Raw genomic sequence first — 20,150 nt, 5'->3', positions numbered from 1 at the left:
TTTTTATTGATTTTGTTTATATTAGTTAGGTATTTCTCCAGCCAAGTAGTAAAACATGTTACTTGCATCCAGAGTATGTAAAGCTGTTGTATGTATCAGCAGTAGTATCCATCCCAGGCTGAGATATTTATAGGTTTGTTTAAATAGATTTTAAAAGAGTTTTAATTAAAACAAGTGAATTTTTGTATAGATACGCTTCAGAGGTCAAAATGTTTTTGAATGCCAATTGTAAATAATGATCTTGCATTCCAAATACCTTCTGATTTTTCATGTTAATTAAGGATTATTGCAGATGCCTTAAAATTCTCCTAAAAATAGGTGGTATGAATCTTATAAAATGTTTTAGGTATCAGTTTATGTCTTCCTGGGCTGAAAAATATATAGTAAAAGATTAATGAAGTCTTAGTAATAGTACAGCATGCGGAAATTGGCAAGAAGGAAACCAGGAAGCAGAAGGGCAGTTAAGAAAGGTACAAGATCACGAGAAAAAGCATGCTCAGATTAGCAATGTTCCTCAAAGAAAACAAAATTGCATCACAACAGCTTTTGTATAGGACTGAGACTTCTTTCAGATATCTCTTTAATATGTCTAAATAAAAGCCTGAGTCTGAACACTTCTTACTCATCCATGATCAAAAGTCAGGTTTTGATACTTTAAATTCGGTAATGAATTAAATTTAAGGAGGTGAAGATGAATCAGCAGTTAAACTATCCTAACATTCCTGGTTTATAGAAATCCTTTCAGTGTTCACTTTTAGTTAGAATCAGATTGAAACTAAGCTTCTTTGCTATGGAAGGAAATTGAAAAAAACCCAACACTGATGCCATTTATTTCCAGAGTACTTGTTTATGAGTCAGGTAGGTGTATGCACTCAAGTTCCATGCTTACAAGAACTTGGTCTAAGCCCACCACAAGATCTCTTAGAGTCTATAGATTATTCATGCAAACCCCAAGAATCTGCGAAAACAGTGATGCTTTGCATGAAATATTTAGGTTGGAATGTACAAATAAAATTATTTCCTGAATATTTATGAGCAACATAGGTCAACAGACACTTTAACTTGCTGCTACTATCAGAAATTGGCTTAAAAATGCTACTGTTCTTGTTTTGGTCTCTTTTTATGGAAGAATGTGAGACTTGACAAGACAATAGAAAAACTTTTCTCAAGCAGTTGTAGTAATCATAAAATTCAAATGTGGTAAATGTTACAATACAGCATACTGTCTATGGTATTGCAGGAAGAAATGTAGTATAATATATATTTCCTGTAACTTGACATCCTTAGAATAATTTTTAGCATTGACACTTACAGGCAAAATTAAGGTTCTTAGGTTTGTCTTAAAGTAGGCAATCTGGAGATGTAAGATAAAAAGGATTTTGTGCTGTTACATCTGACTGCAACCTGGGAGAAGAATGCTTTCTGAGAAGTCACCACTTGCACAGCTGATTCAGCAAACAGCAAAACTGGGGAGCTGGAAGCTTGCTGGAGAGGCAGAAATAAACCACTGGGAAGAGAGAGGGAACCTTTAAAAATCATAACAAAAAAGCAAACTGGTTATCCTCTGTGAAAATTAGGAATTATAAACTTGTAGTTGTTCAGTGGTTCTTGATGCAATGTAATTAATTTTAAATTTAATTCTGTTTGTAGTGAGGATTTTTTTTCTTTTTAGTCTACTACTGTATTTATATCTTTACTGGAAGAATAGTAGACCGTTAACCTCTGAGTTGAAAAATTGTGAAAGATATTTTTTTAAAGAGTCTTTCAGAATTAACCGATTGCCAAAGTGCTTTAAAAAGATGAAAGACCACTTGTCTCAGCAAATTTACTTTTATTGTCAGAAAATCCATCAAGAGTAACATTTCAATTATATTTTGTCATGAAACTCATAGATCATAAGGTAATAAAGCTAAATATTTTACGTGATATTAAATCAAAATAAAACTACATTGTAACTATACCAAGAGATCTAATCACAGCATTATTTTGGCTTTGCACTTCACAAGAGAGAAAGCATTAGAGGGACTTTAAAATGAAGGAAAGTAAAATAGGAAAGCTTTAAAGGTCTCAGGGATCTACATTAAAAAAAATCAGGTTTTCTCAAAGATTAGGTATTGCTATTATGAAATATTCACTTTTGCCAAATGACTGGCTAAGGCTGTCTAAAAGAGACCTACTTACTTACCCTCTATTATCCTCCAAGAAATACTACAGCTTCACTGTGAGGACAAGTTTTGCTTAAGAAGTTTTATTAGTTTTTTTCCCAGTCTGAAAGGCTGATTATTTTTTTTCTTCTCTGAATAGCCTGCTTTTATGTAGTGTGTTTCCTCTCTCTCTCACTCCTTTTTTTTTAAATTTTTTTTTAAAAAAATTTCATACTTACTGATTTGTTTAGTTTTCTTGATTTAACTCTGTTGCTTTTAGAGTGACATGGTGTTCTTGGTTTGTTTCATTTTTGCAAGTAACAATCCATATTCCTTTCATTACACATGTTTTCTAAATATTATATTCTGTTCCAAATTATTAGAAAAACATAGGTGCCAAAGGCAAATACAAAAATATTCAAATAAAACCACTTTTACAGGTTCTTTTCCTAATGCACTTCAGGTCCTTATATAATGTCTTACAATCTAGGGCATACAATCAGTTTAGTTATGTTACTTATCCAGCAAGAGAATAGGTGTATAAATTGATAGCTCAAGTGACTAGTTGGAAGACTATTTTTAATGAATTACAAATAACACATTACATATTGGTTTTGTTGTTGTTTTTTGTTTTTGTTTTTGTTTTTTTTTTTTTATTAGCTGAATGTGGAGGTCGTTTTAAAGGAGAATCATCAGGAAGAATCTTATCTCCTGGCTATCCTTTTCCCTATGACAATAATCTGCGCTGCATGTGGGTGATTGAAGTAGACCCAGGAAATATTGTCAGGTACTGAAAACAAATCTTAGAATTCTAAAAAATCTTTTTGGTTATATAATAACCAAATCTTACCTCTACAGTTGAGGGGGGGGGGGGGAAAAAAAAAAGATTTAGAAAGGATTTAGTGTTTTTTAGTGTTTAAAATTTAAGATGCAAGTCAAGACCTGTGTTTTTGGCATTCTGACTTTGAAAATGTAGGTTTGTGTTGAAACTATCTATTTTTCAATAAATGCTGATGCAGATCAGTCCTTAAAATTGGTTATAGTTTTAATGCCAAAGTTGTGAGACTGAGCATATACAAACTGCTAGAGTAAGCAGAACTGTATTTAAACAAAACCCAAAATACGCTGCATTTCAGTAGCTCTTTTTAGTTATTCACACTATATCAATAACTGCATGAGTGTACAGTTCTATTTAACTTGTTTTAATGAGAATGTGATACATAATGTTGTCTTAAGAAAAATAAAACTATTTTCTGAAAATACTGTGTGGATACTTATAGATTATTTGAATAGCTAAAATTATATGTTATTTTGTGGTAGACAAATTGTTAGTTTTTTTTCTTTCAAATGCATTTCTGTATTGGGCTTTTACTTACCCAATGGTAAAGTATGAAACATTGTGGCACCCTTGGAAATCGAAGTTTGTTTATTTGATTTAGTTTTATCGTTAAAAATTTGTTCTTGAGTAATATGAAAGCTGACAAGAAAATCATGGTTTTCTTTCAGCCTCCAGTTTCTTGCTTTTGATACTGAGGCATCCCATGACATTCTAAGAGTTTGGGATGGTCCACCTGAGAATGAGATGTTACTCAAAGAAATTAGTGGATCCCTTGTTCCTGAAGGCATTCACAGTACACTCAACATAGTAACTATGCAGTTTGACACCGATTTTTATATCAGCAAATCTGGATTTGCCATACAGTTTTCAAGTAAGTAGATGAATTTAATTTTACTTTTTTTCTTTTCTTCTTATAAGGTAGTTCACTCAGACATAATTTTAGTGCCAGGAACAACTGAAGTCATTGACAGTATTTCTGACTTTGTTAGGGAAAGAATTGGCTCAGACTTACACATATGCTGTAAAGCTGTATTTTTATTTTTAAAAAAAAAAAAAAAGAAAAAAAAAGAAAAGAGGAAAAAAAACACAACCAAAAAACCCCAGCCAACACCACCACCCCCTCCCCCCCAAAAACCAAAACAACAAATCACACCCTTTGCTAGTTTGGATTTGTTTCAAGGGCAGCTGGGGCAGTGCCAGGATACTCATAATTATGACTGGTCTTTTTCACAAAGGAGGTGACGTAGGCATGTTAAAGCCTCCACCCTTGTCTAATCAATAAGAGTTTCTGCTTTCAGAGACATCTGTGCAGAGTTCTTACTCCTGCTGTGCTTGTATAGGATGAAATGGGAAATAACACTACAGGAACAGCGGTGTCCTCCCTGTTGCCTTCTAGCACTATTTCATCTTATTACAGGCAGCATGATGACAAATCTAAACAGTTACTTAACTGTTATTAAATCCTTTTAGACATTTTTAGTGCCAAAATGGAAGAAATCATTGTGTGAGACTCATTTTGACCTTTTTTTTCTGGTCAGTGGATTTTCTTTTTTTTTTCAAGATTAGCGATACCTGTCTATATCATATAAACATTTTGTTTATATATATAAACAAAATACAGTTTTGTTTATCAGTAGCAATGTTTCTAATATGGGTTGGCAAAGCATTTCTTAATGGTAACAATATTTACCTTCTTGTGCTTCCTGAGCTTGGTGGTTTTATTAGCCCTTGTTTTCCCTTATCCTCATTCTTTCTATGTGTATGACAAATACATGTGCACACAGTAATTTGAAGGAAGAACGAGCATGTAAGTGAGACAACAAAGTGAAATACGTTTAGTTTGTAGTGAACGTGTGCCTCTGTTCCATCTGATGTTTTTTGAAGCAATGAACAGTTTTTATTTCCTTGGCTCCAAGATATTTTTTGCCATTTTACCACCTTACCCCAGTCCAGAGCCTGTTTGGAAGATTTTCACATACATACTTTCTAGAGGAAAAAGTTTGATGCAGATTAGGAATGGAGTTGCAAGGAAAAATGAAGGGGACATAGAAGTAAAGCCATAAAGCAGCTACTGATGTACTTCCAGTGCTTTACCTGAAAAGAGGTTTTAGATTTTCATCTGAAAGAAGAGGTATTTTATTTAATATTCCATGTTTTTGCGGTCTGTTAAGATCTAATGATGACAGTTTGAAGGATCCATGAAGTGTTAACTGCCTCAGCATTTCTCTTACTCTTCAGTCGAACGTTCACAAAATCACTCAAATATTTGGTGTTGCACAATTTGGGTTTATATTCCTTATTAGAATTGCAGAGACACCCCCCACCCCACCCACCCCGAACTGAAGATTTTAAAAATAACATATAGCTAGCTACAGAACCACAAATACACTGTTGCTGTATGGACATGTTATTTTACTAACCAGAATGAAATACATTTGAGGAGATGGAAGGCAGAAAAAGATACTTCTGTGGAACTTTGTTTCAAGTTTTCCTATAATTTCTTTGAGTCTATAATGTTGTCTGAGTGAAACAGATGGTGTCTACAGACTTTAGCTACAGTGTAATTAACAAACAGAAAGCTCCCGCAGGGGAGGTATCTGCTTAAACTTTCCTCTTGCCATTTCAAGAAATTGGGTATGAGTATTTAACTGGATTATTGGCCCTTTTACCTCAAGAGGGATGTTATTCGATGACAACAGATATTTTATGTTCACACCTTTCTAATACCTTCATTGATTTATTATTTATATTATTATTTTCTTAATCTTTAATCTAAAAATCTGTTTCTAAAAAGTGATTTAACCTTCTTATCAGTTCCTTACAGTTTATCTTATTTTATGAACTGTTCATACACAATTCTGCATCTGTCATTTATTTAATAAGTGAAAATATTCACCATTGATAATGTGAAATAATTTGATTTTGATTCCTTTACAAATCATCCAATATATACAGAAAATTAATTTTTATCTGTTAACATAAATTATAGGTGAGGTAGCATCCTTCACCAAATTAAAAGGGGGGTGGGGGGAGGGGAGACAAGGGGATGAAAGACTAGAAAAGCTGAAATGTTGTATAAATAGTAGAAAGAAAATTATATTTTAATTAGTATTAAGTATTACAGCTGGTACTATTAGAATTGCCTCTATCTAGGGCCTCTGGACATAATCCTTTACAAGGCATCAAAGTTGTTACAAATATTGTAAAAAATTAGGGAATAAGAAGGAGAAGAGTTAAGATATTTTATTGCCCATTGCCTGAATTAGTCTGTTATGTTTGTTTCTTTTTGTTTCCTTCACTTCTGGGGGTGAAAAAGAAAAAGCGGGGGGAGGGATGGGAGAGGACGGATGGACACATGCATAGGGGCTTTGTTATCTGAAATAGTAGAACTATTTCCATGATTTTAACATTCATAATCTATTTCCATAAGTAATTAATATAAAGGAAACTGTTGATTTTAAGCTGAACTTCTAAGGAATACTGCAGACTTTTGTGGTTGAGAAGTTGGTTAAATTGGTACTATTGTGCATTACTCTGAGAGGGAGAATAGAAAGTGATGAATTTGGTATGAAATAAGGGAGGTCAGACTGCTCGTGCTTCTGTACTTTACACCACAATCAAGGATCTAGGACTACTGAAAGTACAGCTTATTTTATACATCTTATGTGTACAAAGAAATAAATGCCAATAATCATGACTTCACAACTCATCACTAGGCAGAGCAGACCTTTGGTCTGGTGTTGTCTATGATGTGTAGTGTATCCTTTTCTTGTTGTACATCTGCAAACCCTGACTATGGAATTCTTCATATAAACACTAAACTTTTTTCACTTCCTGTGGTATCCTTTGAGATGACAGTGAAGGAGCACAACAGAAGGCAGAACCCACAAAGCCTGAAAATCAAAGTACAGAAAGATGCGTAATAAAGCAGAATATTTTTTTAAAATAAACATATTTTAATAATATATATATTATTTCTTTATATATTTAAAATTTAAAAAAATAAAATCTTTTTTTTAAAGTGCATATGTGTATATACATGTAAAAGAAAAGTAAGAACCTCTGGGGATTCAACAGCAGGATTACAATGTGAGGATTTAGAAACATGTCTAAATGGGATGAATGGATTTCATAATGTAGCTAGAGAACAGGTAACAGAGGTCTTCCCGTAAATTGGGAGGAGGATGAGAGGTTGACAACAGGCCACAAGCAATGTGCAAACAGGAAGTACCTGTTCATGTTTTCTTTGAACTACCAGAGACAGAGCATGAAAAGCCAAATACATACCAGAAAATCACCAGAGAAATCAGCAATAACTTCATTTAGTTAGTAAATTCTGCACAAAATAGAAAACTAGACCTTCAAGAAAAGTGCAGGGGAAAGAGAAGGGAACAAGCATGTATTTGCCAGCAGCACAAGTGATATATCACAGGGTCAGGCAGAGGTATTAAGCCTAATGAAACATATAAAGTGCAAAAAATTGGGTGATAATAATTGTGTGTGCTTAAAATAATCTTTTTGGTTCCTTTAATGCGCATGAAGTGTGTATTATCAGATCAGTTCCTACTGAAGTTGATGAGATTATTCCCATAGATCTCAGGGGCCTTTGAATCTGGTATTGCAGGGAAGTTTCGTCTTTGTTAACGTTAACAGTTCAGCTGCCATTTATCATTTATGCAGAAAGGAAGGACCTGTATTCATCTTCCTTAGGTTGTTATTTCACCGTTAATAGCTGCACTAGTGAGTCAGTGTTGCAGAATTCATTCTGTTCAGGCCTAAGCGTGTGGTCACATTTCTGACTAATTAAACAGAATACAAGATAGAGCATTTTTTGTGCATTATAAGGCAACTAGTACAGAACTAACCTGTGAATATGTTTTGAGTATTTAGCAGCTTTTCTGTAAATACTTGCTCCTGCAGTACTTTATATCATGTGACAGCATTTTCTTATATAACAGGATATGCCTTAAAATCCTTGGATTTACTCTAATGTCAACCTATAGCTGTCCCTCCTTATTTTAAAACTGGGTGAATAGCCCTTTGGAGTTACTTGTCTGCTAGACTACAGAAAAGGGCTAGAAAAATTGTGTCAGATACCTACCTGGATGGCTTAAGTTTGGCAATATTAATTTCCAGTCTAGAATTACACTGCATGATATTCCTTACTTTGATTACCTTTAATAATTAGATGCTTACAAGTCAGCTTTCTATATTGATGTTTAGTGCTGATTTATAGCCACACTGTTTTCTAAATGTTCTATGTTTGATTTTGTTTGTTTGTTTTCTTGGGGTAGTGGCGGTGTTTGGTTTCGGGGGGGGGGGGGGGGGGGGGGCGGGGGGGTGGATTTTTTTTTTTGTTCAAAGAAAGACCTATTCACCACAGTCTCATTTAGGAAGATTTTTTTTTTTTACAATGAATACTCTCTGGGATGTTGGGTGGGTTTTTTTTTTTTTTCCCATTTTCTAGTAATAGAGCACTCTACTTCTGACATGTTTAACCTGAAGGTGATTTGAGAATGGAAGTGGGGATTTTAGCTGTTTTCTTTCTCAGAGTGTTTCTTACTAGCACTGCTCATATAGGTATCATATTTTAACATAACTTCTTCCCTTTTCTGAAATCAGTAAGATAGGATTTATTTTTCCTCATGTCTATTCCATAACAGAACCAGTTTTTCATCGAAAATGTTTTCATACTTGGGTTTTCTGATTTCCTTCAACTTTGAGAGGAGTCCTTTCAATTTAGAGATTTCAAGGTTACTATTTTTCTATCAGAAATAACTGTGAATGTTCACACTTCTAAATTTAGTCAAGCAGTTTTTGTTTTGCTTGGCTGGGAGTGGTGTTGGGGTGTTTTTGTGTTTTGTATATAGATGTAAAAGAAAAGTAATAACCTCTGGGGATTCAACAGCAGGATTACAATGTGAGGGAGGTTTTGTGTGTGTTTATTTTTTTTTTTAATTAGTTTTTGGTTTTGTTTTTAACATCAAGAGGCTTAAATGAAAGAAGCCATTGACTATATTTCTTCTATCAGTTGTTGCCTTTCTTCTAACTAGCAGATATTTTTCAAAGGAGTAACCACTTATGGGTCTTTCAATGGAAAAATGTTATTCCTGTCACAGGTTTGTAAGTGACATTAACTGCTCAATAGCTATTATCTTTTAGTGCAGTAGTATGTAGGATATGTGTATTTTATGCAGGCAAACACTATGAGTTAATGCTTCCATGTAAAATGCCCTAGTAATGGCTAGTAGCTAGAAAGCTGGAATTATAGTATAGATAGCTGAAACAGTAAGGAACTGTTGAAAGAAACAGGTTAATTTATAAGAGCTTTTGAAATTATAAATAGTCCTCTTGGTCACATCACCATAAAAATAACTTATTTTAATTAGATTGAAGCTTAAACTTCCTTAATTTAAACACCATGCAACATAATATGGACAAACCCCTGTGATTTCTATCAATGCAAAGCCTACTCACTTGCCCTAAATTTACAGATATATAATTGAAAATAGTACTTGTCTGACTTCTGACATGGCATTTCAGAAAGCTCAAGCTATTTTGGTTCCAAACTGAGAATGTCATGTGTCTCAGATTAGTGTTTTAAGTATTTCAATTTTGTATGTGTGTCATCCATTCTTTGAATCTCAAAGATCTTCTGCTATGTTTTCTGTTTAAGCAATACAAAGTCGAATGTTCTGCTTTAGGTTTCTCAGAAAAAATATGTAATTTTGGTAGGTCATTTCATTTGCAAACCAAATTTATTACAGATCTTTATAATTGTCTATAAACCAAAATAAATTTAGAAGTGCAAAAAAATCTTTATGTGGAAACATGATGTTATCAATGAAACTATTTTTTTATTTCAGAAAAAGTTCTCTTTAATTTCCTCATAATTTTTTTTCTCTTCATTAAATCCAGTCTCTTTCATTAAATTCTTTAAAGTTAACGATTGATAGAAATAGTGTACAAGACAGTCAAATGTTTCTATAGTAATATGTTTGTACAAATCTTTGAAAGTATTCCAGCTAAGATACTTTGAAGGTTTAATTAATAGCATGTACTTTATCTTCCATTTTGTGTTAGTCAGTAAAAAATACAGTCAAAGGTATACGGGCTACACTATTTTGTGTAACAGTTGTCTTCTAGCAGCTGTAACATCAGTAGAAGGACATTACAATTTGGTCTGTATCCATATATGTATGATTTTAGTCACAGTAGCAAATTAGAGAATGAGGGGATAAGGGAGCCTGATCATTAAGTAGTAGCCTGTGCTTAATATTACAGCTTGCCTCTTTAAGCTCCTTTGAGACCAAAATTATGTGCCTTGATTGACTGCATAAGGAGTATAATCGCCATGAAGCTTTCCCTTCCCTGCATTTCCATCACTACCAATAAGTGAGCAAAACTGCATGAGGCCAAAACTTGCTACTCATTGTCTTCCATATACAAACAAGCATCTCACAAACCACTTGTAGAGATTTTAACCTGAAAATCAGTATCTGCATTCATATGCTATGTTGGTTATTCAACAGTTCTTTTTTGCTATCTTAGATAGAATTACAGGCAAACTGAAGTGTGACATACAAATTCATCAGCTGAGGTTTACAGGATTTATTTTTATGAAACCATGTAAAGGTGACATTTTGCATCTTTAAGTGTATGTGAAGCTCATCCTGCCTCATTGAAATATCTTCTTACAATATGTTTTGCATGTAGGAAAGTAATATTGAGCTGGTTTTGCAGTATTCTCCAAAAAGGCATCTTGTTAAGTATTTGCTATAAAAAACAGAAGTAAGAAGTGTACAATTGACATTCAGTCATATGACTGGGGAAACCATTTTCCAATGGTAAACAAATGAGATTCTATAGTTATTCTGCCCTGTGTGTCTCATGGACAAATTCTGGTATTGCATTAATGCTACTTTAGAGATGGATTTTCTGTTAGTAATTTTCACTATCAGTAGTTTCTTTCATTTATGATTCATGTGCCATCCTTTATAGATATACACAGGCACACATATGCATGCACACACACATATGATGGGCTGTTTTCTGCAAGTACAGATACATCTTCAGGACTGTTATTCTTTTTCTACAATTATTACAGTTGAATGCATAAATGTACAGGAGAGACAGATATTTAAAGATTTATCTTCTGTTTCTAGAGGGTCTTATGAATCTTATTCTCACTTATGCATCTTTCGTTTTCAGTCAATGCAGGGTTGAAGTGTGTTTTCTATTGTATGTAATCCATATCATAGGAAAGAATGATGTTTTGGAAGTTTTATTGCCAGCTTGTGATGGAATAAACATAACACAAAAAAGTATCCAGAAAGAACTAATATTTTGGGAGAATGGCCAAAACATACTTATATAAGTGAAATTTCTTGAAGGCGTATTAGACTAGGTTTACACTTGATCAGTGATACTTTTTAATGTTCTGTAAATTATATTGCTGCCTTTTAAAAAGCTTTCACTATTGGAATCCAGAGCCTCTTTTTCAAGCCATAATTCTTTCAAATTCTGTATATGGATTTTACATCCCATATACATCTTCTAACTTCAGTTTTCAGCAAAGTTCTTTACATGGGGGTTTCTTCCAAGTTTGTCGGCTCATTGGCTGTTCTTACTTTCCCTCTTATCTCATTCCTGGCTAGGGGTGGGTGTTTTGTAACATAGTTAAATTAAAGGGAGATTACTGCTGCTATTTTATTGCTATAGAAATATTTCTTTTTTTTCTTAAAAGCATTCCAGTAGTTTGCCTAATCTCATAAACTACAGACCTAGCAAAGACATTTGACTGAAGGAATGCTCATCTTTCAGTCTTCTATATATGACTGTGGAAAATATTATTTGTAGACTGGTAAGTGGCTGGTTACTGGCTGGACACATTCAGACATTCAGTCAGAGATGTAATTCATTTACATAGAGGAATTTTTAAACCTTGCAAAAGAAAATTAAGAAAAAAATCAGATCTTTATTCTTTATATTCCTATTGTTGTTTTGGGACGGTATAATCTGTATAATGAGACTAAAGAAAACAGAAGCTGTTTTCTGACAGTGTACTGTAACTTTTTTCAAATGACCATGGTATAATGCTTTCCTAAAGCAAAAATTTTAGTTAACAAAGATCAGGGTAATGACATTCAAGTATGTGGACACAATGTTACCAAATAAAGAGGCCAATTCTGTATAAATGTATCAATGAACAATGTAATGTTCAATTACATTACAAAAAAGAAAAAAAAAAAAAATAACCAAAACAATTGAAGCGAAAAATCAACAAAAGCTGAATACTTCAGACAGATTAAACATCATCTTACTTTACCAGGTCTCAGGAGCTCCAAATTTGGCCCTATCTTTAACAACACCCAAAATATTAATAGTTTTGAAACTTCAGGTTTATAATGCATATATACAATTTGTAATACTAAAAGACAAAATAGAAAATTTAACTTTTAAGATAGAAGCAATCTCCCCATCTTCTCAGAGGATTCCAGTTCACTGAGACTGCAAAATCAAGAACAAGGCAAATCAGCAGTGCTGTTCTCTGTTTTACAACTGTATCCTTAGGAGTTGCAACAGAAAAGGTTGCACACTATTCTGTAAAGAATTAAACAGATATGTTTTCACTCAGACCACCTTTTTTTCTTTTCAGTAGAAATACTAAAAACCAGATGATTATTGGTAAGATTTCCCAAGACCTGAGAAGCCCTTGTGTGTGTTCCAAGATCCTGATGATTGCTTCTTTCTGAGAACCTATTTCTGTTTGTTTATTCATAAACATATTGAATAAACACATAAAGAAATATGCCATCTGAAATAGAGGTAGATCTGGTATAAAAAGCTTAAAAAACACTATAGTTAAAAAAACCCAAACAAACAAACCACAAACCCCAAAACATGCAATCTACATGAAATTAAGATTTTCAAAACACTTTCCCCCAGCTAGAAGGCATTACCAGCATGATTAATGATTACATATTGTCACAGTATCTATTTTCTGGTGAGTTCCAGCAATTATCTGAAACCATATGTCAATTAATTTATTTGGGACTGGGTTTCATACTCAGTGCCAAAGCTATGAGCAAATGTTTCCGGTATAATAGATGTTCAGAACTGAAGAGTTCATATTTATGGAAAAAGAGACTTTCTTCTGAACTGGGGAAAAATAGCTCATGAGGTTGTCCAATGAGACTTGACAAGAGCAGTTTAGCATTTCAGATGGTTGTAATGAAGTGCATTTTAACAACTAATGTGAATTGACAACTACAAAAAAAATAAGAAAATAGAAAATGAGGTTGTCTCATTAAACCTATGCCTGTTTTCTCCCTAAGAACTAAAGTGTATCTGACTGTAAAAAAAAGATCTTTAGGAAAGAATTTGATCTCCACTGTTCTCCCCACAAAAAATAAATGATGCTATACCAAATTACAATGTAAACAACATTTTAAAAACAAGTTGAGTTAACAATTTCTACTAAATAATTTTGATGGATAACCAGTAGAATGCATAAAATAATCTGGATAGAAATTCTGAATACAATAGCAATGAAATAATATTTTAATATGCAGTTGGTCAAGTAGTCAGTGTTGTCCAACTTGAGTTATTAGGTAAGCATTCTAAAACTTACAATTATGGGTTATGCAAACCTTTGCTGCTGGAAATGTAGAAATATAACTCTGGATTTCATTAGGAGTCATATACAATATAAAACAAAAACCAATGGGGTGAATATTTAATAACATGGGGCTTGGCATCTGTGGTAACCACAAATTTGTGATGTCTCTCAGAATTACCTCTATTGTTGAGCCTTCCTAGATAATCTAACAGGTGAATCTACACTGATTAAACATGTATGGAGAGAATTTCGTAATGAGCTCCAACATGCACCAAATATATATAAGGGTTTAACTGAAAAAAAAATATGAATATGTGGCAGGAGAAAGATGCAAACATAAACCAGATAGGTTGGTTCATTTGTTTGTTTGTGTGTTTTCCCAAGACCGTGGCTGAATTTTCTTTCTTTTTTTTTTTTTTTTTTTTTTTTTCCCCCCAAAAAAATTGCTAATAGCTCTCCAATATGTCAAACAAAAGTATTAAAATGAAGTGTGGTTCCATTCGTAAGAATAAGATCCTTGAATCCAACTCTATGCACAGAAATTTCAGTAACTATTTACGTCTTTCTATGAGCAGCAGATTCAGTAAAACATTTTTTAAAACTCAGATTTTTCCACCTTTTAAAAATTTAATATGTGTTTCCTTTCAAAGTTTCTTAAATAAAATTATCTTTCCTTGTGTCAGGGTCCTGAGTGCACTAAACAAGCCTTACTGGCCCTAAACATGATCAATGGGGAGCTCCCTTAGCGCCTGTCCAGGAGCCCCATTTCTGCTCAACACAAGGCTTCTGAGCAGTGCTGTAGGAGTGCTGGTCTCTAGCCCTGCGCATGGACCCCTTGGACCTACACTTTAGGGAGCTTTAGGCTGCTGAATAGACCCTTTGACTCTATGCTGTAGGGAGCTTGGCTTCTGGATGAACTACAAGCCAGTCACATTATTGCATTATATTGCCTGGTTTAGTGGTTTTTTTCAGAGAGTAGATCTTTCTGCAAAATATCTCCCACTTGTCAAACATAGTCTTAGAGCATAATATATTATGGGGGTTACCAGGCATGGCTTTACTTTCTATATTTTAGTAATAATTGTCTTTGAATGATTGCTAGTCTGCATCACCTCTAATTTTTTTTGCAGGTTGGGATTTCCCAGAGAACTTTGTACTCAATTTATATGTGGGTGTGGGTACATAAGACTGCAACATTTGCCAACATATAATGCAACAGAAGTTTAAGAGAACAATACCACACAAAGACCTTACTGGTTATTTGTTATCAGGATAATATTACAAAAATGGGAATATTATTTCTTATACATTGGGAAACAGGGAAAGAAAAAAAAAAAAAAAGCCAAAGAACAAAAAAACACATTAACTTGTAAAGGACCTTACATCAGTCTCCAGTGTGCATGCTGTCATGCAACTGTATAAGCTGTGGCTTGCCTGTTTCTGTGAGCCTTGGGAGAGCCAGAGAAATCCCCACTAAGGGACTACACAGGTGCACGAATTCACAAGAAATCTGTAACTTACTTAGCAGACTTGTTTTTCAGGAAAGCAATATACTTGACTTAACCCATCTTGACAATAGCATGCACACAACCTATGTTTGACAAGTACATGTTTGCAAAGAGAAGTACACAAGTACCCAGGACAGCTGGGGTGTCAGAACTTTCAAATGTTGTGTTACACACCCCTTTTTGTGCTCTGCCTAACTTGCGGTCCCTGTGAGTTCAGAGGCAGCCAAGGAAATCCCCATGGAGGGGAGAAGTGTTGCCCTTCCTGTTTCAATGTAAAACCCTTCTTCAATCATCTGTGTCCTGTTCTTGTATGTGGTACCAGGCTTGGTGCTAGGAGGAAATTGGTCAGTGCTTAATGTAAGAGGGGAATAAGACTCAGAAAGGTTCATTGAGAGTTATAGAGATATGGTGGAGATGGACCCTGCTGTCTGCAAGATAAATACCATTCCATTGGCTTTGGATGGCAAAATGACCTGTGGGCTATGCCAGAGCCTTGGATTGTCAATGTGCTTGCGGCTGCTGCTCTGAGGTTTGGAGTATGTGACCTGGAAGCTACTATTGAAAATCCACAGCATCTATTGCTCCATCGTCTCTCACAATCCATACAGCAACAAGACAAGCAAGACAATCTGCTCTTCCCAACTCTAGATATTACACAAGTACCTTATCTTCTTCCAGAAATGAATTCAAGTATTTCATCTGTTGTTTTGTCTTCCTGGAAGATCTGCAATGAATATTTAAATGAACAATTTAGTTATTTTCTTTCAAAGCTTTTGTTTCATTTAGAATACTGAAGGATTATTTGAAACAGAAACTGAAACTAGGCCTGTCTATTGCATTCTTTGAGCTATTGATTCTTGAACTAGTCAGGAAGTTCTTTGTGAGAAGTCGCATCAATTTGTATTCTCTTTTCTGCTTCCAATTAGACAGGAGAGATTAGAACTGTGGTCTACTCCAGTTTACTAATATCTGTGTTTCTGGGTGTTTTGTTTCGTTTTTTTTGTTTATTTGTTTTGTTTGGATTTTTTGGTTTGTTTTGTTTTGGGCTTTTAGTTTGTTTATTTGTTTTTCCCCATGCGTAATAAACCTGACCTATCTTGTACCTTCTAACTGATTTACTCTTGCAGAATCTGAGAGGAATGAAATCCAAAATTAAGTGCCAAAGATGATGAAGCTAAGAGTTAGGTAAACAGAGAAATTGTCTACACAACCTAGAAAACCCTGACTGTGCAAAATGTTAAACTCTTTTTGTTGAAGGGGTACATTGTTCCAATTGAATTTCTTATTCTGTGCTTTATTCTTAATATTTTCCCATTTTAATCTTCAAACAATAACTTACAAACTTAGAATCTATGAAGTCATGCAAAATCAACAAACTGAGTCTATGGTTAGAATTTACTTTAGAATTATAATGGATATGCTCCTAAATCTCTGTTAGATCTACAGCAGAAACTGAAGTTAAAAATAGACAAAAACATTTATCTCAGCAGTGCTTCTGTTGGTAGAAGACTGAATAAAAACACTGTAGCTCTTTTATTCTTTCTTTTTCAGGAGAAGTTGTATAAAAGGTTGGATATGAAATAGCAAATACCAGGCTGGCCTGATTCTCAAACAGTATTAGAGATGCAGGGAGACTGCAGTGTCCATATGGGTAAAGGTATTACATAGAGTCTGGGACAGCTTGAATTCTGAAGGTGCAGTCTGTCAGGATTAGTTCAAGCCTATGCAAGTTTGAAAGGCCAACAATTACAGAAAGCCTTTACTTAAAGTGATAGGAGTTTAGAAGAACATATTGGTTTAAATAAGTTAAGAATATTTTTTTTTAACATGCTGTGTGTTATGAAGGGCTTGAAATTTGGAAGGCTTAGAACTTTTGCACTGATGTTGTACTCTGGGGAAAAAAAGAGGAAAAAAGAAAAAAAATAGTGTTTTTTTCCCCTAATTCTCAAATAAACAAATAAAATTGCCCTTTCTTTTCTCTCCAGAAGACATGCACGAATTAATCAAATTGAAGAAGTAATTTTGTCTCAGGGTTGGGATTCAGACTCTTTACTGATATTAGACTTGGTATGCATTAGAAAACTAAATTTAGAAATCACTGTTAACAGCAAGAAATCCCAAGACATTTGTTATAATGACCCCAGTATCAGTGGAGTCTATTACTGCCTTGTCACACTTCTAATGCTATATTTCAAAGTATCTTTCCTGCATGAAAATGGAGCTGTCATCTTAGGACATTACAGTCACATATCAAATTACATGGGCTTATGAACTATCAGAAATCTTTGGACCCTGGCAGTACTTACTATTTTTGAGGCAGGAACGGTCAGTTTACAATAATTTAATTACCTGTTTTATTGTTTAAATGTGGGTTTGTGCCTCATTGTTAAAAAAAGATATAACAAAATATGTTTATGCCCTACAACAAGGACATTTGTAGACAGATCTGTGTTTAAACTCTTTCCAGGTATGACTGAATGCTGCTTAAACAGCTTCTGCAACTATGTAGGAGCATTTTTACTGTCATGTACAGCTAGTCAACTGATGATTTAAGATACTCCCTCCTCTCATCTTAACTGCTCAGAACATATGAATCTGTTCGTATCAGTGTTCTTAGGACCAATCCAAACAAATTTGGGAGTAGGGAGTGGGGCATTTTTCACATGGCTTGGCTGCTATGAAACTCCAAAACGAGATTCTGTCCCACTTCCTTCAAGACACGTAGCAGGAATGGGTTAAGATAAGTAACTCTCCAGAGTATTGTATAACTTGTGCCTGTGCATTTGCTCATGTTTTCTGGAGAATTGGTGGTCCCATGTTCAAAGCCTACATTACAGAATAATGCTGTATGGGTGTCTGAGATACTAAGTCTCACTTGCAGGCCCTTTGGCTATTTCTGTATTATCAAGTAACATAGACTAAGAGGAACTGATATATAGACTGAAATAACTGAATTTTAATATAAGTTAACTCTCAAGAAATGCATTAGTTCTTTAATTATACAGAGTACTGAGATTTTCTTAGATCACTATTTTTTAACCTTGCCCCCCCCAAATAATTCTTTATTCTGTATTCTTATTCTCACAATTGGATTTATTAATAATAATAAAAAAATAAATAAAAAAAAAAACTCCTTTTTGAGGCAAATATATAATGTCAAGTTAGTCAAAATGTATCGTAACAAATCTATTCTTAAGACAGAGGTTACATGTCTAATATAAATTATTCCTACAGGATTTTCCTCTCAATGGAAAAGATTGATGTATCAGGATGATGTTTCCTTCCATTCCGTACCATGAGAATGTAAAGTGTCTAAGACAGAAGTAGATCTTTCTCCTTTGTGATATTGACTGTATAAAGAATCTGGGAAAGAAACCTATTAATAAGACACCTGACTTTCACATGGCCAAAATTATGTTGAATGAATCTCACGCCTAATTAGCAAGTTGAATTTAGACACATGCTTACAAAGATACAGATGTGTTTTTCAGAAGTACTGTAAAGGAGTAATTTATTTATGCTTTAATCTCACTATAAGTGTGGGACTGTGTTTGGATACCTTCTCCTAGTGTATTCTTTTGGAAATTAATTAGAAGGGAAAAAAAAAAAAGATGAAAATGCTCTTTTTTAGGAGTTCCATAATGCTCAGTTATTTCCACAACAAAATATGGCAACAGGTAAGAAATATAAATAAACAGATATAAACTTCTACCACCATTTATATATGTAAGCCTCTACCACCATTTAAAATTACAATCAAATTAAAATGACAGCTGAAATTTTGTATCTAAATCTGTTAGTTACATTTGTTTAAATGCTCTGTAGAAGTATGTGTATATTATGAAACGGAGGTGAGAAATACAAAACTGATTGGAGTGCTTGCTTTCAACAGAAGCAACAAAATATTGGAGATTTTTATATAGCTATAAATTAAAAATTTAGAGGAAGAGGTGTGTCAAAAACTTATCTGTGTTCAACTTGTCCAGTATGCATACCTATCCAGGTTTTCTACCTATTTTTACCCAAACACATTCCCAAAGACTGTGGGGCAAATTATGCTAACTATTCTAAATTAGTAGCTTTGTAGCTCTACAGTGTACTTCCACTAAGAAATCATTACTGCTTTATTATCCTGATTGAAGATAATGCCACACAACTACATGAATAAATAAATCACATAACACGTAGTAGCAATATTATGGAGGGTTTTTTCTCTCTTTCTTAAAATGCCTCCTTACAGTAGCACTTAAACAGAAAACATTGAAGAAAAATTTCCTACAGCTTTTAGAGAAATCAAACCAAAATGATTATTTATTTACGAGAACATAAAAATAAATATATAATTTCATGAATCCTAGTGCTTTTAAAGGCATGCTGGGTTCTTTCCCTTTCCTACATTTTATTAATTGAGAATGCGTTAATTTATTTGTTATTACCCTATTGAAAATTTCTGTATGACGTTCATGGCTGGTTCTAGAATAGTAGCTTACCTTGTCGGTCAGACTGTTTCATAAATCCTTCAATTAGTATTAATACCCTTAATGGAGCTTTTTAAATTGCTGAACAAACTCTGAAAAATTAGAAATAGATTTTCAGAGTTTGAGTACTCTAAAAGACTGAAATCCAGACTTAATAGTATTTATCTGCTTCCACTGTGGAAGCAGAGAATCTGTCTTTTCCATTCTAGCGCTATAATGCAAGAATCAGTCTTAAAGCAGGCTTTTTTATTTTTAAATTAATTTTCTGTGTATTTAATACGAATTTGCAGAGTTAAAAAAGAGTCATAGAATAGTTTAGGTTGGAAAGGACCTCTGAAGACCTCTGGTCCAACTCCCCGATTACAGAAGAGTCAAACAGCTCCGGCTGCTTATGGCTTTCAAGAACTCAAAGGCTGGAGATAACCCCTCTGAAAAAAAAAAATAATATCTGGTGTTTCACCAGCCTTGTAGTGAATCATTTTTCTTTTGTGCAGTTGGAGTTTTGCTTGTTGCTACTTCTGAATGCTTTGTGGTTTTGCTGCACTCTTCCAGTAAGACATT

The 20,150-nt window shown here is 34.0% G+C and overlaps 1 protein-coding gene across 2 annotated transcripts in view; it reads left to right on the top strand.

Moving 5' to 3' along the window:
• The window catches only part of CSMD3 (CUB and Sushi multiple domains 3), a 726,030-nt gene that overhangs the window by 484,871 nt on the left and 221,009 nt on the right, over positions 1 to 20,150 (top strand). For both annotated transcript variants that reach the window (XM_040588420.1, XM_040588419.1), the window contains 2 exons: positions 2,805 to 2,931; positions 3,651 to 3,853. In XM_040588420.1, coding sequence (XP_040444354.1) covers positions 2,805 to 2,931; positions 3,651 to 3,853 — 330 coding nt within the window. The remainder of the gene's footprint in view (positions 1 to 2,804; positions 2,932 to 3,650; positions 3,854 to 20,150) is intronic.

Source organism: Falco naumanni, chromosome 3 (genome assembly GCF_017639655.2).
Source record: "Falco naumanni isolate bFalNau1 chromosome 3, bFalNau1.pat, whole genome shotgun sequence".
Classification (NCBI taxonomy): domain Eukaryota; kingdom Metazoa; phylum Chordata; class Aves; order Falconiformes; family Falconidae; genus Falco; species Falco naumanni.
This window is presented reverse-complemented; position numbering and strand designations above follow the sequence as displayed.